This window comes from Lissotriton vulgaris, chromosome 12 (genome assembly GCF_964263255.1).
Source record: "Lissotriton vulgaris chromosome 12, aLisVul1.2, whole genome shotgun sequence".
Lineage (NCBI taxonomy): Eukaryota > Metazoa > Chordata > Amphibia > Caudata > Salamandridae > Lissotriton > Lissotriton vulgaris.
The window spans coordinates 242,659,272-242,677,441 of record NC_141700.1 but is presented as its reverse complement, the minus strand read 5'-3'; the positions used below and the strand labels follow the sequence as shown (position 1 = coordinate 242,677,441).

At 41.9% G+C, this 18,170-nt stretch overlaps 1 protein-coding gene across 1 annotated transcript in view; it reads left to right on the top strand.

The window, feature by feature from the left end:
* Positions 1-14,901, top strand: part of LOC147673861 (uncharacterized) — a 1,240,526-nt gene extending 1,225,625 nt beyond the window's left edge. The window contains exon 20 of the mRNA XM_086947748.1: positions 14,498-14,901. Within this exon, the coding sequence (XP_086803874.1) occupies positions 14,498-14,587 (90 nt within the window). The 3' untranslated portion in view covers positions 14,588-14,901. The remainder of the gene's footprint in view (positions 1-14,497) is intronic.
* The last annotated feature ends 3,269 nt before the right edge of the window (positions 14,902-18,170 follow it).

The following is an 18,170-nucleotide window of genomic DNA, read 5'->3' as shown; positions in this document are numbered from 1 at the left end:
ACCTTCAGCGTCTTCCTTCTTTCTCTTTACTAACATAAATCCTTTTTTTGCAAGTATAGCCACTCCTTTTGATTTAACATCTTGCTGTGTGTGTGCTAAAACTTCATACCCTAACTGGTCCATAAGATATTTATCTTTTCCTCTCACATGTGTCTCCTGAAGACATATAACATCCAGTTTTAATAATCTACACATGGCCGCTACTTTCTGCCTTTTCCCGCCATCATTCAAACCACAAATGTTAATGGTAGCAAGTCTTATTGCCATCTGATTTTGAAAAAAAGCCCACAATCACTTTCCTCTAAATTTTTTATTGCCACCTGTTTGTGCCTACATATCTTCTTACTTTATGCTGTACATACCCTTAATTCTTCACCACCACCTTCCCACCCCCCCTTCCTCAACCCCCCCTTTCCCCCCTCCCCTTGCTAACCCCCCCCCTGTTACAGGCAGATAGGTCAATCTTGACCTATGTGTGGCTGCTCTCTACTGTAGTGTCGCCTCCTTCTCCCACCCAAGTTACTCGCATTAACATACTCAATACTCTTGGTATCTTCGTATGCATCTTATGCTGGTTCTGATTCCCTACTCTTCCTGCCTTTCTGAGTCTCTGTAATCTCTGCGAGATATTCACCTGCCTTTATTTCCGAAAAGAACATTCTGGTGCGTCCCCCTGTGATAACTTTTAGCTTAGATGGATACATCAAGTATGCTTCAGAACCCTGGCGTTGGAAAGGAGTGATAAGCTGCCTGAGTTTCCATCTCCTTTCCACAGTCGTATGACAAAAGTCAGGCCTAGTAAAAAATGTAATCCCTTCAACTAACTTTTTCCTATCTGGTCTCGCAGTCTCCATAATTTCCTGCCTAGCCAAGAAATTCCCAAAAAAAACTAACATTGCCCTGGGTAGGCCATTCTGATTAGTGCCTCTTCCTCCCTTCTGCGTCAGTGGGAATCTATGCGCTCTCTGTACTTCAAGTTCCCACTGCCACTGCGCCTCTGGGTATGCGTCTTTTAGTAATTTAATCATAAACCCCCTTGGGTCCTTCCCTTCCAGTCCTTCCTCTAGGCCCAAAAAGCGTAGGTTGTTCCGCCTTTGGCGATTCTCGAAATCTTCCAGCTTCCACTGTAAGTCCTCAATCACCTTTCCTTGCTCTGTTCTTACATTCTGCCAGTCTGTGACTTCATCCTCCAGTCTTCCAGTTCTCTCTTCGACTTGTTCCACCCTGCCTTCCACATCCACATATTTCCTATTCATTTTCCTAATGCTCGCTTGTATTTTCTTAGTGTCTTGTCTCGCTCTTCTGCTTTCTAAGCGAGCCTCTAGGTGCATTTGTTTCAGCATGGAGAACATTCCATCCAAAGTCGCTTGAGGTGGAATATCAGTTGCGTCTTGAGAAGCATTTAAGGGGTAGCTCTCAGGTGCGTCACCCAAGTCTTGTTCCTGATACATTTTGGCGGTGCTACCATAGTCCCAGAGCAGCTTCCTATTTGTGCTTGACGCTGCTCTGTCTATATCTCTTTCTCGCCTTATCATAGTTCTTCTTCTTTTCTTTTGTGTTTCCTTGCTTCTATGTTCACTAGAGAGGGATCCTTCTGACTCGGTTCCTGATGAGAGATCTGTGGTAGTGCCCTCCTCCTCTGACCCCAACAGAGAAGAGTCTGAGCCCTCAGTCACTGAGTACAATTTTTCTACCTCCGGGGAACGTACTCTCCTTCCTTTAGCCCCCTTTGTTGTGCGGCTCTCTAAGCTTTTCATACTTCCCCAATTAGACTGTGCCATGACATTCTTATCAGCAGGCGTGGGCGCTAAATTTACTTCCATCAGCGCTTCAAGCATTTGAGCATTATTAGTGTTCACCGGTACAACCAACTCCTTCAGCTGCCCATTGCTAAGCTTACCGATACTGTTCGTCGTCTCTGTATCAGCATCTCCGCCTCTGTTCACGTCCTCGCCAGCCTTCGCAGTAATCTCCTCTCTCTGCGCGGCTCCCGCTTGAGGCGTACACGTCTGCAACCCCGGTTGCCTAGCAACCGCCGTGCTTGCGTCCTCGCGGTCGGCGAGAACAGTTTCCGCGTTTGCCTTCGTGTTTGGCTCTGAGGTGCATCCAGTGACCACAATTGAAGGCTGGCTTCTCCCCGCAAATGCCTCCGTGACAGTGGACTGCCGCAGATCTCTACTAGAGGCAGGTACAGTGTTCGTATGTTTTGGCGCTCCACTATCCGATTGAGAGCGCCTCTGTTGTTGTGTCTGTCCTTTGGCTCCAGGAGTTCCCGCTTGTGCCGCTTGTAACGCTGCTTTAGACTCGGCCTTAGACTCGGCCTTTTCCTTTTCTTTCGTAGATTTCTCTCCTTTTTTAGCCTGCATCTTTTGGGCAGCGTTGCTTGGTATAGTAGCTGCTGTGGCTCGCTTGCTCAGCGTGGATTTTGGGATTGCACCAGTGCGTTGCGACATCCTTAAAACTGTAGTGATACCATGAGCGAGCGCTTTCTTAAAATGTTCACCATAATAGAGTCTCGGGGTTGTAATCACCTTCTGCAATACCTTGATACCAGTAGCTCCTTTAGTACCTCCTTTAATGCAGAAAAATCTTCGGAAACTCAGCATATTTTACTCATACATCCAGCCTCATAATCCATGGGTCCAGGAGAAGGAGTGAGTGCGACTGCTCTCTACAGCAGCATAGCGGCCATCTTGCCTGTCTCTGGTTATTTCTAACAGTGTACGGGGTTTCCTTCCAAAGAGCAACTCGAAGGGTGAAGTTCCTAGACTACTTTGGTAAAGGCTTCTTAGTACATAAAGGGCCAACAGAAGTAATTGATCCCACTGTTTGCCATCTCCCGACAACAGTTTTTTTAATGTGGTCTTTATCAAACCGTTGTATCGTTCTACCAGGCCATCGGTTTGTGGATGGTATACCGAAGTGCATAGATGTTTCACATTTAGTAGAGCACATACTTGCTTCATGAGACGTGACACGAACGGTGTTCCCTGATTTGTGATAAGATCCTTGGGGAATCCCATTCTAGCAAACAATTCAACCAACTTTTGAGAAATGGCGCATGTAGTATCTGCCCTTAAAGGAAACGCCTCAGGGTAACGCGTCGCATAATCAACGACCACCATGACATATTGATACCCTCTGTGTGACTTTGGTGAAGGCCCTATGATATCTACGCCTATTCTTTCAAAAGGCTTCCCTATGATCGGAAGAGGGACAAGAGGAACTTTAGGAGGAATGTAAGGATTTCTTTTTTGACAAATCTGGCATTCCTGACAGTATTTCTTGACTTGAGCATACACCCCTGGCCAATAGAAATGCTCTATGATGGAATTAGTAGTCTTTTCTGCACCAGAATGACCCGCCAAAAGGTGAGCATGAGCATAAAACATTACTTGTTCCCGAAACACGGTTGGTACTATTAACTGTGGAGTGGCCTGGTCATGTCCTACTCTGTATAAGAGGCCGTTTTGTTCAATAAAACAGGGATATGTTAATTGGTTCTGAACTTTGTTATCCTGTGCATTTTGCTAGGCAGTTGCCAGGGAAGCGTCATTTAACTGAGCCGCCCTGAAGTTCATGGTCTTGTACAAACATAAAATAGTGAAATCCAGAGTAGAAATGAATAATGTGTCCTTGGAACAAACTGACTCCTTTACATATCTGGGCGTCAATATGGGCAAACGGATACATTGGAAGCCACAGATAGATCTATTAGTCTTAAGGCACAATCAATTAGCAGGGGCCCTCTTAAAAGAACACTGGTTGTCCCAAACCAAGCCAGTTGGACCAGCCCTATCCATATACCAAGGGAAGGTTAGAGCTTCAATAATTTATGGGGCGGAACTATGGGGTTTCGAAAATTTAGTTCCACTAGTCCTAGCCCAGAACAAGTTTCTGAGGGCACTGACCGGCCTGCCCCAATCATCACCCCTTAAACCCTTACTTTTAGATCTAGGTTGTATTTCTTTTGAGGAGGTTGTGGGTTTTAGACCACTTGCCTATTGGTGAAGACTTTGGACTACCGTGGAGTTAGCACCCTATGCAAATGCTCTTAAGTTTATTAGAGAAGTTGATAAATCTAACAAAATCACATGTTTACTAAAGATCAAGGCTATGTTATCAGAAATGGGCCTCAATCATTTGTGGAAGGACCCAGTAGGGAACACTTTCCCATCAAAAAAAGACTTTAAAGCCTTATATAGGGACATGGTTTATTAAAAGTCTCTGTCCTCGGTCATTAGTGTTTCCCTTACAGGCCTCTTTCTTGATCATAAGAGCGATCATAAGTTGGAGGCCTACTGGGACATTATTATGTGTCCTGGTGATAGAAATCTCTTTCACCAATTTAGAGTGGGTACATTCCCCCTAAAATCCTTTATGAAAAAGTGGGGGGATGACCAAGATACAAAATGTCATACTTGTTTAAGTCAGGAAGAGACATCACCACATGTCCTGTTTCTGTGCCCTGCATTTAAGGACCCTCGCCAGAAATGGCTCAAGCCGGTTTGTAAAAAGATCGGGACAAGATCCTGCCAAACGGCTCTGCGTATTTTAAATACAGACACTACTGAAGTCGTAGTTATGTCTATGGCTAAACTTTTTTGCTGGACTTGGGCCCTCAGAAGGAGTAATTTGCAAGGCGTTATGAAACCTGTGCACATTGTATAATGTTGTTCTCTAGTTTTCTTCTAAGCTAATTTACCTAAACATTGGAGACTTTAACCAAGCCTTGTGCCATTATGAATTTAAAAGCCATTTTATCATGAACTGTCCCCTTTTAAAATATAACCTTCCTTTTAATAGTACTGGTAGCTTTTTTAACTGATAATGGATTTTATTATGACATGTTTTTTTCTTTAAAAAAAAGTTATTGTCATTTATGTCTTTTTATTATATTGTATTGTCTATATGTGTCTTATATGATTGATTATGATCGAATAAAGACGGAAATTGAATGTGTGCATATTGTTTTGTAATGTAAGCAGGGCCGAAATGGCTGAAGTAGGCATCAGACTTTTTCATGGAAGGCTGGAAGCGTCGGGACTGGTTTATCCAGCAGTGGGAGACGATTTTTTTTCCTGGGGGCCGTGTTTTTTCAGCGGTGCTGCAATATTGTCCCCCAGTAATAAAAACAAGCTTCACACTTGCACCCCCACCGGCTCCCCCTCTCCCCAGGGTGGGGGGGGGGTGGAATTGTGGCTGAACATGCAAAATTTGCCAGGGCTGCTCTGGGTTCCCAGTCTGGCCCTGAATGCAAGGATACCCTTGGCGTACAAGACCTCTGGTAGACTCACACTGACACGTTTACACTAGTGCAAAGGTGGAAACATGACATCTAGCAGCAAGAAAGTGTGCCAGAGCAGGGAATGACCGCAACAGTGCTATGTCCTAGTAGATATTTTGCTGTTGTGCTCTCTCACTTTCGTTTAGGTCAGCAAGAAGTTGCTCTGCTGCGTGAGTGACATATTAGTAAATATGCTCCTTTGACTGTTGCTACCTACATGTGTGTCTGTGCATACGTTTAGTAATCACCACTATGTGGACTTGATTTATCATTTCAGGCCTACAAAAAACATGTTTGTGTGTGGCTTGGCCTACCTATGTTACAACAGCCCTTGGTTTCTAGAAGGTTCTATTTTGTGCATCGTAGGCTGAAGTAGATTTAGGAATTTGGCTTCCAATATAAACCTGTAACAGTGACTCTCCAAAGTCCACAGTACCAAGAGGACCTCACAACCTTTTCGCCTACCCCTTGCTAATGCTACGGCACGTGCCCTGGTCATTTATGGCTCTGACAGATGACAGCAAAGACACACTCTGCAAGGACTGCAAAACAGAGAAACCTTTTTTATGGAGAAATCCATAAAGCGGTGCACATACACTCCCAATCCCTTGATGTGTATTTCTAAGGCATCGATACCCTCTTACTCACACTCATTGCATGTTGTTTTGTAAAGGTTACACGTCGGCCGGCCGTTTGAAGAAATCTTAACTCTGTGGTACTGACAACCGTACTTACAAAGTAACCATGTAAATTCCGGCTAATGTTCTAGAATTCTCATTGGAAGACGGGGCTATAGGGCACTTAGTCACCAGTAAGGAATAAAATGTATTTTTGTACATGTGTCTTTTATGATTGTTTATAATAGAATAAAGACTGTTTGAACACTGAACACCAATAAGGACACTGCATGAGAGGCGAGCAGACATCTTGGCACCAGGCTTCTGGTGAAAGACGAAGTGAGCCTGGGGCTTCAGCGGTGCAGGCTGACTGTGCCTGGAGTGGCTATGATAAGCAGCATCATTTGGTACTCAGTAGACCACCAGAAGGGATCGGAAAACACAGCATTTCGTAGGAGACAGCCTGGAGAGCAATGCATGAAACCATCATTTACATGTCAGCTCAGATTACCTTTGAAAATTCTTGTTTGATTTGTTAGGCCAGTAAAGCATTTTGAATTGTATGGTAGTGTTGTGAAAAAGGTGTGTGTTTTTCAAACAGCATACGCCAGTCACTGGGCACAAGGCGTACACATTTGCCCCAGAAATGAGTACGGTTCCAACCCCAAACTCCAACTCAGAAGGGGCCAGGTGGGGGATTACCGATAAGCAACTAAGGGTTGGCTCTAATCAGTATGGCTGAGCCGTCATAGTAAATAACAAAAGGGGAATTGCCAGTACTGATAACACAGAAGTAGTATGAATTCAAACACAGTACTTGAGAAAACATTCAAGACTGGGAGCTAGTCAATAGCTTTTATTCTTATTTATGATTTTATCATCAAGGAACACTTTTTTTTCATATTCAAAAAGCAAACATATAAAACATATTTGACAAGAGGTCAATAAAGGAGTCATTCATCGTATCAGGCATATCACAACCATACAACATGCAACCATTCATGGAGAGAAGAGGGTACACTAGATACGAGAGCTACAAAAGTTACAAAAAAGTGCAGTATTTACAATAAAATACCAAACGTGAGACAAGAAAAGCCAATGTCTGCAAGACACTTAAACAATATTTTCATTTGGTATTTAGTCAAATATAACGTACATTCCTATGGTCAAGTGTCAAAAGTACTTTATAAATCATTAGAAAAGGATAATGTACACAAATTAGTGATAAGCAACAATAATCATGACATTAACGCTTATCACTATAGCAGACAGTAATATGGCTGGGGCCTACGCGTTTCGAATCCCATTGACTTGTGGGGATTCTCTTCAGGGCCTTTGGTATTCTCTGCATAAATAGAAGAGAAAAAAGAGGAAGGGGGGAAAAACAAGAATTAGAAAAACTCGAACAGGCATGATTTGTTTAATCACAGGATCAACATCAGTCACATCACTCAGTTACCACCCTCTTCTCCACAGACTTACCACTAGGCAAGGATGCAAAGGGCGTGGGGGCCTCAACTTTCTAGCATGGGGTGTGCCAGAATCTGAAAAAGTTGATATAATGAAGTCAGCAGGTTGGGGGGTGAACAAGCGGTCAATTAGAGGAAGGCTGCAATTTTTACTTACCTTCTCTATTTAAGATGGAATTATCTCAGTGGAGGGATCAGTTGACACAATTTAGCGGAAGTAAACCTGTAGGGAGGTAAATGTGGAATATATCAGAACGGAATTTCTGATGGAGTTTAATGCACTACCGTTTTTTTTGAGAAATTCTCACCTAATTGAGTTCTAGTAGAGGAAGCTGCGTGTGCTGTCGCCGGGCGTATTCAATGGCTAGAAACGTCTTGGAAGAAAAAATAGGGCTTTAGAATGTAACAGACCATAAAAGACATGTATGGCCGAAATCAGAATAAATGTAAATCTTTACCGGAATTGCAATCCGTCAGGAGTAAAAAGATATATCTTTTTGAAAGGAGATATATTTGCAATAATTCAGAAGAGCCCTATCGGTGGGGAACGTTTAGAAAGGTGTTCATCTGAAAAGATAATACACAAAATTAGCAGCTGACATGCAACGTTGTTAAAGAAACATGTTTTAATTGAAAAGCGGCTGCTTACCGCGATGGCAAATCACATGCGTTTAACCGCGAAGGGCAAGTCACGGAAATATTTCAATTCAGGGCACCTTTAGACAAAAAAGAAGCGCGTGAATGTTTTGTACTCGTTTTGAATCACAACGAGATCCGAAAGGTTAAAAGAAGGTGGGAGCTTACCAACATAACTATTTCGCGCAAACAGCAGTAGTTAATGGTAGACTGAAAGAGAAACGGAAGAAAGAATGCGGACCTAAGTTAGACCATTTAGAAAGAACAGGTAACGTTACTATGCGGGTTTCTAGGATGAAGTACTTACAGATGAATATCCGAGTTGGACCTTCGATTCGGCGGCGTCTGGGACAGCACTGCACACTGGCTCATGCGCAGTAGCAGGCCAGGGCTCTACTGTTCTACCTATATACCTGGACCCTGAGCAGCAAGACCGCCCTCTCAGAGGCCAAGGTTGCGAGGGAAATCCGGACCGGAATAAGAGTAGAGTAATGATAAACATAAACTCCGGACCGGAGTGAGATGTATCTCACAATTATTAGAATAACACGGATAGTGGCCAGGGTAAAGTGGTTACTCACTAAGATCATAATTGGCACACAACAGGGGGTTACAGTTTGAAAATTTCACTTAATTCGTTAAGCCCAGATACAGCTGTATCAAACTTAACTATAAGAAAAGCTTCACGTTTCGATAATGTCAAATTCAAATCACCTCCTCTGGGGTTTCTTTCTATTTTAGAAATCACTGTCCACTTGAGGTCACTCACTGTATGCTGCAATCGCGTCCAATGTTGCACCAAAGGGGCATTTTCAACTTTCCTTTTAATCCTTGATTTATGTTGCGAGATCCGTTGGCGGACTTCTTGATTAGTTTTGCCTATATATAGCAAGTGGCATGGGCATATAATGCCATATACAACATACTTGCTCTTGCAGTTGCTCACAGTGTCATGCTTCCATGACACTCCATTATGCTGGAACAGAGAACCCTCCATAGTTGATTCACAGCATAAGCAGTTTCCACATTTGTGGTGTCCAAGGATGGGTGGCATCCCCATCATTTGGCGTAAAGTTTGCGGTTTGGAAACCGGCATGGCTGCTCGAACTATGTGATTAGCAATATTGTTTTCTTTCTTGAAAGCAAATAGAGGCTCATTTACAAGACTTACATCAAGGTTCTTTACCAAATGCCAGTTTTGTTTTATAACCCTTTTTAGCCGGTTGGCATTAGGGCAATAGGTTGTGACACATACCTGCCTTTCTAAAGCAGGTTTGGATTTGCGTTCCAGAAGTATCTCACGTGGGGTCCATTGAGCTCTTTTCATACAGGTTTTTACAAGTTTCTTAGGGTAACCCCTCTCACATAACTTAGATGTAAGGTTTTCAGAATGTTGTTGAAAGTCCTCTTTAAAGGTATAGTTTCTGCGGACTCGCAGAAACTGCCCATAAGGGAGATTTTCTTTTAAATTTCTGGGGTGGTTGCTATTGAACATAAGAGACTTGTTCCGATCTGTAGGTTTGGTGTATAAGGTGGTCGCTAACTTCCCTTCAGATGGAAAGACCTCCACGTCTAGGAACGCAATCCTGCTGGTAGATTCAGAAATACTAAATTTTATGTCAGCCGTTCTGGCATTAAGCCATTGGTAAAAGTGGTTGAGAGTGTCACCATCACCTTTCCATGTCATAAAAACATCATCAATAAAACGGAGCCATGTTCCGATGTATTGAGAGAAAGGGTTGTTGTTATAGATGTACGCGTTCTCGTACATGGCCATAAACAGTACTGCCAATTCTGGAGCAAAGGGGCAGCCCATGGCCACCCCTTTGACCTGGTAGTAAAATTCACCATTAAAGCAGAAGTAATTCTTTTTTAAGGCGATTGTTGCCAAGTCCACTATGAATTTAGTGGGCACCCGCATAGGTCTGGGCCTAGAGTCAAGGAAGTGAGTAAGTACTGCCACAGCCTCATCTTGAGGGATCTGTGTATATAGTGCAGTAACGTCTAAGGTGACAAGTCTATCCCTGCCTTCACTGAAATCGATGTTTTCTAGTTTTTTAATGAAGTCAGTGGTGTCCTGAAGGTAGGATCTGACCTCGATCATGAAATCTTTGAGAAAGCAATCTACATATTTCGCTGCTGGCTCTAGTACAGAACCACACCCTGCCACAATGGGTCTGCCTGGTGGATGGTCTGGATCTTTGTGTATTTTTGGCAATACATAAAACATAGGGACTTTAGGATGTTTGTTTTTCAGATATTCAACTTCTTTAGGACCGACGAAACCTAGGTCAAAACCCTCTTGCACAATTGCAAAAAGTTCATTCTGTAGGTCCATAGTGGGATCTTTGTTTATCTTACGGTAACAGGTGGTGTCTTGTAGCTGTTTCATTACTTCAGTGGTGTAGTCATGAATATCCCACACCACGATCGCCCCGCCTTTATCGGCCTGCTTAATTATAACCGTGTTGTCAGTTTTGAGGTTATTTAAAGCGTCATCTCTTTTTTAGTGGTATTAAACCTAATGTATTTTTTCTCTTTTTCCATAGCCGATATTGCAGACAATACACTTTTCTCAAAAATCAAAAGGTTTTTCGGAACTTTATTGGCTGGGGGGCAAAAAGTGGACTTGTTTCTAAGGCCTGTGACCTCCAAAGGCTGGATGGTAGGGTTTTCACTAAAAAACAAGGTCAAACGTAATTTTCTACAAAATTCAATGAACTCTGACTTCATTTTCACAAAGTCGGTTCTTTTAGAAGGTACGAATGACAACCCTTTTGCCAGAACACTTTCCTCATCTGGTGTCAAAACTTTTTTAGAAAGGTTGAAAATTGGCGACGCATTTAGTTTTTGTAGTGCTGTCGTCGTGTTTTCATTTCCCACGGGATGTTGTTTCTCACTCGACCCCTGGGGAGTGTTTGACCTCTCCCTAAAAAATTAGACGACTGGTTCTGCTGTTGTTGCTGGTTGGTATTCCAATTACGGTTTCTATTGGGGCGATTATAATTACTGGTGGATTCACTATCAGTTCCTGATGAAGAAGTATCAGAAAAAGAAATAAATTGTCTGCGGGATCTGCCCTGGTTTCCTTGAAGGAAACGTCTAGATTCCGCTTTGGAATAAAAGTCAGCCTGTAAATAAGGATATATGTTATCTAAAGAAAAACCTTTTTTATCTTTTTCGAATTGGTTAGATTTTTGAGTAATAGTGTAGTCTTTGAACTCTTGTACTTCTTTAGCAACCTTTTCCAAGAGGGCCTTGGCATCTGCTATGGTAGGATTACCACTAATTTCAGACTCTAATTTGGCGATTTCAGCTAATTCTTCCTTTGATATTCTTACTGCTGTCTCAACCGTTAATACCATCAGGTCTCTACTACATTTAGTTTCTATCATAGAGAAACCTTTTTTGAATATCGGGTCTTCTGTAAAAATTACAGGTATGTTCTTAATTTGTAGCCCAGCCGGAATGGTGCCTTCTCGGAGGTGTTGCAACAAAAAATGACCATGCAGGTCTGTCCTGATCTGCTTCTTTTTGAGGCGAATTAATTTATCAGATTCGTTGGATGTAGTCGCTGTCTCGCTTAAGGTAACTGAGGAGAAGACAGGCGGGTCACTGAGGAAGTTTCTGATGTGATCTTCTGAGTAGGCGAAAGTATCCTTCTCTGCCATTACTCTAAGAAATGAGATGAGAAAAGAAAAAAGAGGAAGGGTTTAAGACATACAATGAAAACTGTTAACGTGACAAAATAAACAAAGGAAATTCACAAAGGGAAGTGTGGAAGGAGGTACCTAGTCAACCTTCGCTCCAAAATTAATGAGCAAAGACAAAAACCTCGCGAGCCAGCGCCCGCTATAATAACCGATAAGCAACTAAGGGTTGGCTCTAATCAGTATGGCTGAGCCGTCATAGTAAATAACAAAAGGGGAATTGCCAGTACTGATAACACAGAAGTAGTATGAATTCAAACACAGTACTTGAGAAAACATTCAAGACTGGGAGCTAGTCAATAGCTTTTATTCTTATTTATGATTTTATCATCAAGGAACACTTTTTTTTCATATTCAAAAAGCAAACATATAAAACATATTTGACAAGAGGTCAATAAAGGAGTCATTCATCGTATCAGGCATATCACAACCATACAACATGCAACCATTCATGGAGAGAAGATGGTACACTAGATAAGAGAGCTACAAAAGTTACAAAAAAGTGCAGTATTTACAATAAAATACCAAACTTGAGACAAGAAAAGCCAATGTCTGCAAGACACTTAAACAATATTTTCATTTGGTATTTAGTCAAATATAACGTACATTCCTATGGTCAAGTGTCAAAAGTACTTTATAAATCATTAGAAAAGGATAATGTACACAAATTAGTGATAAGCAACAATAATCATGACATTAACGCTTATCACTATAGCAGACAGTAATATGGCTGGGGCCTACGCGTTTCGAATCCCATTGACTTGTGGGGATTCTCTTCAGGGCCTTTGGTATTCTCTGCATAAATAGAAGAGAAAAAAGAGGAAGGGGGGAAAAAACAAGAATTAGAAAAACTCGAACAGGCATGATTTGTTTAATCACAGGATCAACATCAGTCACATCACTCAGTTACCACCCTCTTCTCCACAGACTTACCACTAGGCAAGGATGCAAAGGGCGTGGGGGCCTCAACTTTCTAGCATGGGGTGTGCCAGAATCTGAAAAAGTTGATATAATGAAGTCAGCAGGTTGGGGGGTGAACAAGCGGTCAATTAGAGGAAGGCTGCAATTTTTACTTACCTTCTCTATTTAAGATGGCATTATCTCAGTGGAGGGATCAGTTGACACAATTTAGCGGAAGTAAACCTGTAGGGAGGTAAATGTGGAATATATCAGAACGGAATTTCTGATGGAGTTTAATGCACTACCGTTTTTTTTGAGAAATTCTCACCTAATTGAGTTCTAGTAGAGGAAGCTGCGTGTGCTGTCGCCGGGCGTATTCAATGGCTAGAAACGTCTTGGAAGAAAAAATAGGGCTTTAGAATGTAACAGACCATAAAAGACATGTATGGCCGAAATCAGAATAAAGGTGGGGGATTACGGCAGCCGATGTCGAGGGAAAATTAATTATTTATTTATTTAATTTTCCCTCTTCATCATCTGTCAAGATATCCCCCTCTCCCCCCCCCCCCCCGAGCCAGCCCCAGCGGTCCCCACCACTCTTACCTGCACAGTCCTCAGATGCTCCTCTCCTGGGTGAGTTAAGAGCACAGGAGTCTCACCCAAGTATATCTGCGGGCAACCTACAGTGAGGGGTTTATTGGTGCAGGTCCAGGCCATAGTGAGTCAAGTGAGTTAGGCCTGAGGCTTCAACTCTCATTCCAGAATTGAGATCATCCACTTGCTGTTGCATTTGTGGAATATGCAGTTTTTGCTTTGATGCTATTTCTTTATAAGTGAATTTCCTAGAAATTGACTGTGGTTCCACAATATGCCTGAGCAGGAAACATATAAACTTAAGGGTCCCCTCTAGGAGCATATTCATGTGCTAGAGGGGGTCTTCAAACTGGGGTGTGGTTCCCCTTTAGGTGATCCAGGGGGGGCTCCAGGCTCCAGGCTCTGGCCAAAAGAAGCATTATGCTCTGTAATGGGGCATCACTAACATCTTTTGCCATTAATATCCTAGCTGGGAGTATGTGTCAAAAGGGAAGCAACTCCAGATATTCTTCCAAACCCTCAGACACACACTGTGGATACTTTTAATAGATATCATTTAATAAAATAATTGTGAAAAATTCTGAGGGGAGCCCAATTACTTTCTTTTTTTCCACTGTGGGGCGGCAAGTTTGAAGACCACTGTATCAATAACATTTCGTATTTCTTCATATCACTGCTTCTAGTTCTCATTTTAAAAAGTGAGGCAACCTTTGTTTCCACTCACCAGTGCTCTACCAGCACTCCACCCTCTGATACTCTGCATTTCTTTTCATCTGACATGTTCTGATGTCACCCACAATCTTCTGTACTATGCTCGCCGTTGGCACCCTTTCAATTCTATGTTCTGTGCTATTAATGCATAATACATATGCTGACTACAAATTGAAGTGCGTTTCTAAGTAGTAAAAATAAAATATTACAATACCCCATGTCCTCCCACCCATATCTCCTTGTAAAGGGAATTGGAAAAGCATTTTTCAAGTTTCACTTTCTGTCCCACATAAGGTTGTAGATCATTCCAAAAGTAAAATAATGATTAAAGCTTTTATGCGTAGATATGTATTAAAATGATTATATGTCTCTCAAAATTCACCCTAAAAAGAAGGGTGGGGGCAATTTAATGTGTTCGGCATATTTTAGTCGACTGCGTTCTCCAAATTAATAGAATGATTTTCAAAAAATGTATGGCCAACCCATGAAAGTCCTACTTGATTTAAGTGATTTGAGTTTTGCTGGATGATATGCTTCCCTACAAGTTTATCTATCTTTATTTAATTTTTGTAGGCCTCTCCAGTTTGCCTGCTGACATACTGCACAGGGCGAAACAAGAACACCGCAGGAGAAAAGGACATTACAGTTGACATTGTGAAGTAGAATGCACAATTGTTTGCTTCCTCAACGCTTTTCTCGAATGATACTGCATATTTATTTTTTAGCATCAAGTGCAATTATATAAAAGTTCTCTCTGTATGTTCTGTTGGGTGGGATTTGGAGGATTTGGGGTGCTAGAATGCCTGGAAGAAAAGAGGAAAAGAATTATGGTAATTAACTTTATTTAAAAGGACAAGATACACATAAAAAAGCTGGTGAAAATATAACCAAAATATTCTAAATGTAAACATTTGTAAAAAAAAACACATTCCCTGCCTTTTAAACAAATACTATGCAATAAAGCAGTTAACATTTTGTTGTGCATTTTGTGTAACAATGACCTTTGCATCCATTTACAGTTATGTGGTTTAAACTCCAGCAGTGTGAGGTGAGATAGTAATCAATGCAGTGATCTTCAGTGTGCTCTACTAACGCACATCAATTTTGTTGATACTGTCATGTAGTTCCTACTAATCCGTAGTATGTGTGAGTTTGTTTGGACAACATAAACTAGGGGAGTGGTGCCTAGACTGATTCTGGAGAACCCCACAGGATTTGTTGGCATATAGACCAGCTAGCTCACAGTGCCACCATAAACTCCTCTAACCATATCAGGGATCAATGGTTTCTGGCAACCATTGAACATGATAACCCTAACCCCTCGGGGATCGTGGAAACAGTGCAGAACTTTTCGCTCAGTCACTCGTGTTACTTATTCTCAGAGAAGTATCCAGAGAATACAAAGTGGGACATTTTCAATAAGTTTATTGAACCAACGTTTTGTTGTATAGAATACGTGTGCTGCAATGATCAATAGACAGTAGTAGATAAAAGTGATTACGAGCACCAAAAGCGTAAATAGTATTTTTAATTCTACCATGGTGCTAAAGCACTGTATATATGCAGGCATATAAAACAAGGCAGTAATCAAGTGTACTCCTACTATACGAACCCTACTCTAAGTGTACCTAAAGTGTGTGTAGGCGTGGAGTCAAAAATCCCCCCAAGGGACAATCCAATCCCATTACATAATGGGAGAGAATGAAGGACCCCGTCTTGGTCACAAACTGGACCCCCCTCACGAGATGTTAGACCACTGCGTGGTGAAGTCTCACATGCAGGGATCTTTGCTGTCTGCTGAAGTGCCCCCTCTAACAATCTATCGGGATGCTCATCTTTTATAGTAGAAATCAGCATTGCGATGTGAGTATAGATTAGTGATATTTTGAATATGTAGATAGCCCTGTCACCCCGTGGATGAAGATAGAGATGACATTTGTTCATAGTGTAAAAAGAGACTTTGTACATGATGTTCAGGGCATTGTGATAATGTTGTGTGAAACTAGATGTGTAAACAAGTTTAGTTTCAGGTAAACTAATCCAACATTGTTGTGCATGTAAATAGGAGCAAAAATTCACGTCTGAAATGTTATTGTGAGGACAATATAAGAAATAAGCTGCTTCGCTACATGGGCCTAACTCAGGAACATAACACCCCCTCCTCATGTTAAGGGTCAATTTCTAAAAGCCATCTAAATAGCCAGCAGGCCATTTTAACAATGTTAAAAAACTATTTGAATCTAAAAGCGGGCCTCCATTTAAAATGTTCATTTAAAAGCTGCTAGGTCATTATAACATTTGAGATCACAAGCACTCAGAAAGCCATGGTGCCTAGAAAAATAAGAGCAAAAGCTGTTTTGGTTCCTTTTATTTAAAAAATAGGCCTAATTGTTCCCACACGGAAAACAGCAATTGTTTATGTATTCTGGGTGGTAGACACAACATTACTGTTGCCCACAAACACATACAAGGCGCACCTCAAAGCAGGTTTACGAAGCAAAGGTGATGCTATCCAATTCAAACAGCAGCCGCTGAGGGGGGCGTTGTAGCCCACAAGTTTTCTGCAGAGCCGCTGTTCACATCACTAGTAGCTGAAGCATCCCAGGTTGGTTTTAAGAATGCATTCATCATTAATGGAATACTCTGGGGACAACAATACACATGGGCCTTTAAGGAGTCCATCAGTACTTCAATGTCTGGTGGCGCAACCAATTTTGATCTGAGATGTATAGCCAGGACGCATACGTGGCTGCAAAGCAGACCGCAGAAGACAGGCTGTATGCAGTCAAGCTAGACAGGCCTGGAAGATAAGAACCAATGCTTATTTAGTTCTTGAAGCCGAGGTGTGCCAAAGAAGAGTACCATGCGTTTATTGCACTACAGCACAAGCAGTGCTGTCTCTAGTATGGGTTGAACTGGGACATCCATTGGGGTGCAGGAAAATTAAAATAAGGATTCCTGCCACAAGTTTCAAGACAAGCAGGAGCCTTCTAAAAACTCTTCCCAACACAGTTTATGAAAGATGGTAAAAATCTGAAAATCGTCTGAAAGGTACTAACCAAACCAGAGCCAATACTTTTTAAAAAGTGCACCATTCCTTTCATATCATACATGCTAAAGATATGGTGGACCAGCTCCCCAGAGTGCAGTGGGAAGTTAGTGTGGAGTAGTGTCTGTATCTCAGATGAGGACCTTGCAACGTGGAGATCAAACGTCTCTGTGGCTGAACTTAAGGCCACATCCCTTTGAAAAAGCATGGCTTTCAGTTTGCTCAGAGAATCAAACTGTATGTCGGAAACATTTATTGAAGGCCATAGCGTTGCCTCCTAACTATGCGGGCAGGTGGAAATAATACTTGCGTGCAACAAGTGACTATTGAATTAACTGTCACCAGGTAAGCAATGCCTGGTTCCATTCCACAGCAACCTTGATCATTCAGCATCATGTAGCTCCCATTCGCAAGCAGGTTGAAAACCAGATAAATCACGGCCGCCGGGGAACCCTTCAGATAACAGGACAAGTTCGCTACTGAAGCATTGCATGCCCCATGAACAGAAATGTCCTTGCAAACCAAGGACCCACTCAAAGCATCCTCACAGTCAGAACCACCAAGGAACACTTCTGTGTTCCCATTCCGGCAACTAAACCTGAACAGTTATTCATGCACATAACCTTCCCCATGTGCTTCATATCTGCCTACCTGTTGATATTGAAAAGAATATTGGAATTGGAAAACTTGTGACCGGTAGAGTGAAGTAACCATGGATTATCCATTCGGAGGATGGTGTCTCAGCCACGGTGAAAGGTAATTGGTTTAATATTTCAATGTGCAACATGGTATATTTTGCATCCCTGCATGCCATTATTATCTGTCTTTCCGTTAGATCGTATGCCAAAAACAGACTTGTACTCTTGATGAAACTCCATGGCACGTAGCCAGAACCTAATGTTTTTAACATCAAGCTCAGTATTTCGATAGACCGTAATTGTGACTGTCCATGTTGTAAATTAGACATGTCTTGCTGTATTATGTCAGTTGCAGAAGACACTATGTTGCCCAGTGAATACATTCTGGATGATAATGTGGTCATACATTTTTCAACCACAGCTAAAGCCTTTTCTAAATTAACCCTATTGCTCTTGGGAAATCTCTCAGCAGCTTACTGTTGTGAAATCTTCCTCAGCTCATTGTATATTCCGTACAAGAAGCATTTTCGACGTGGGTTCCGGGGACCTTATAGAAAAC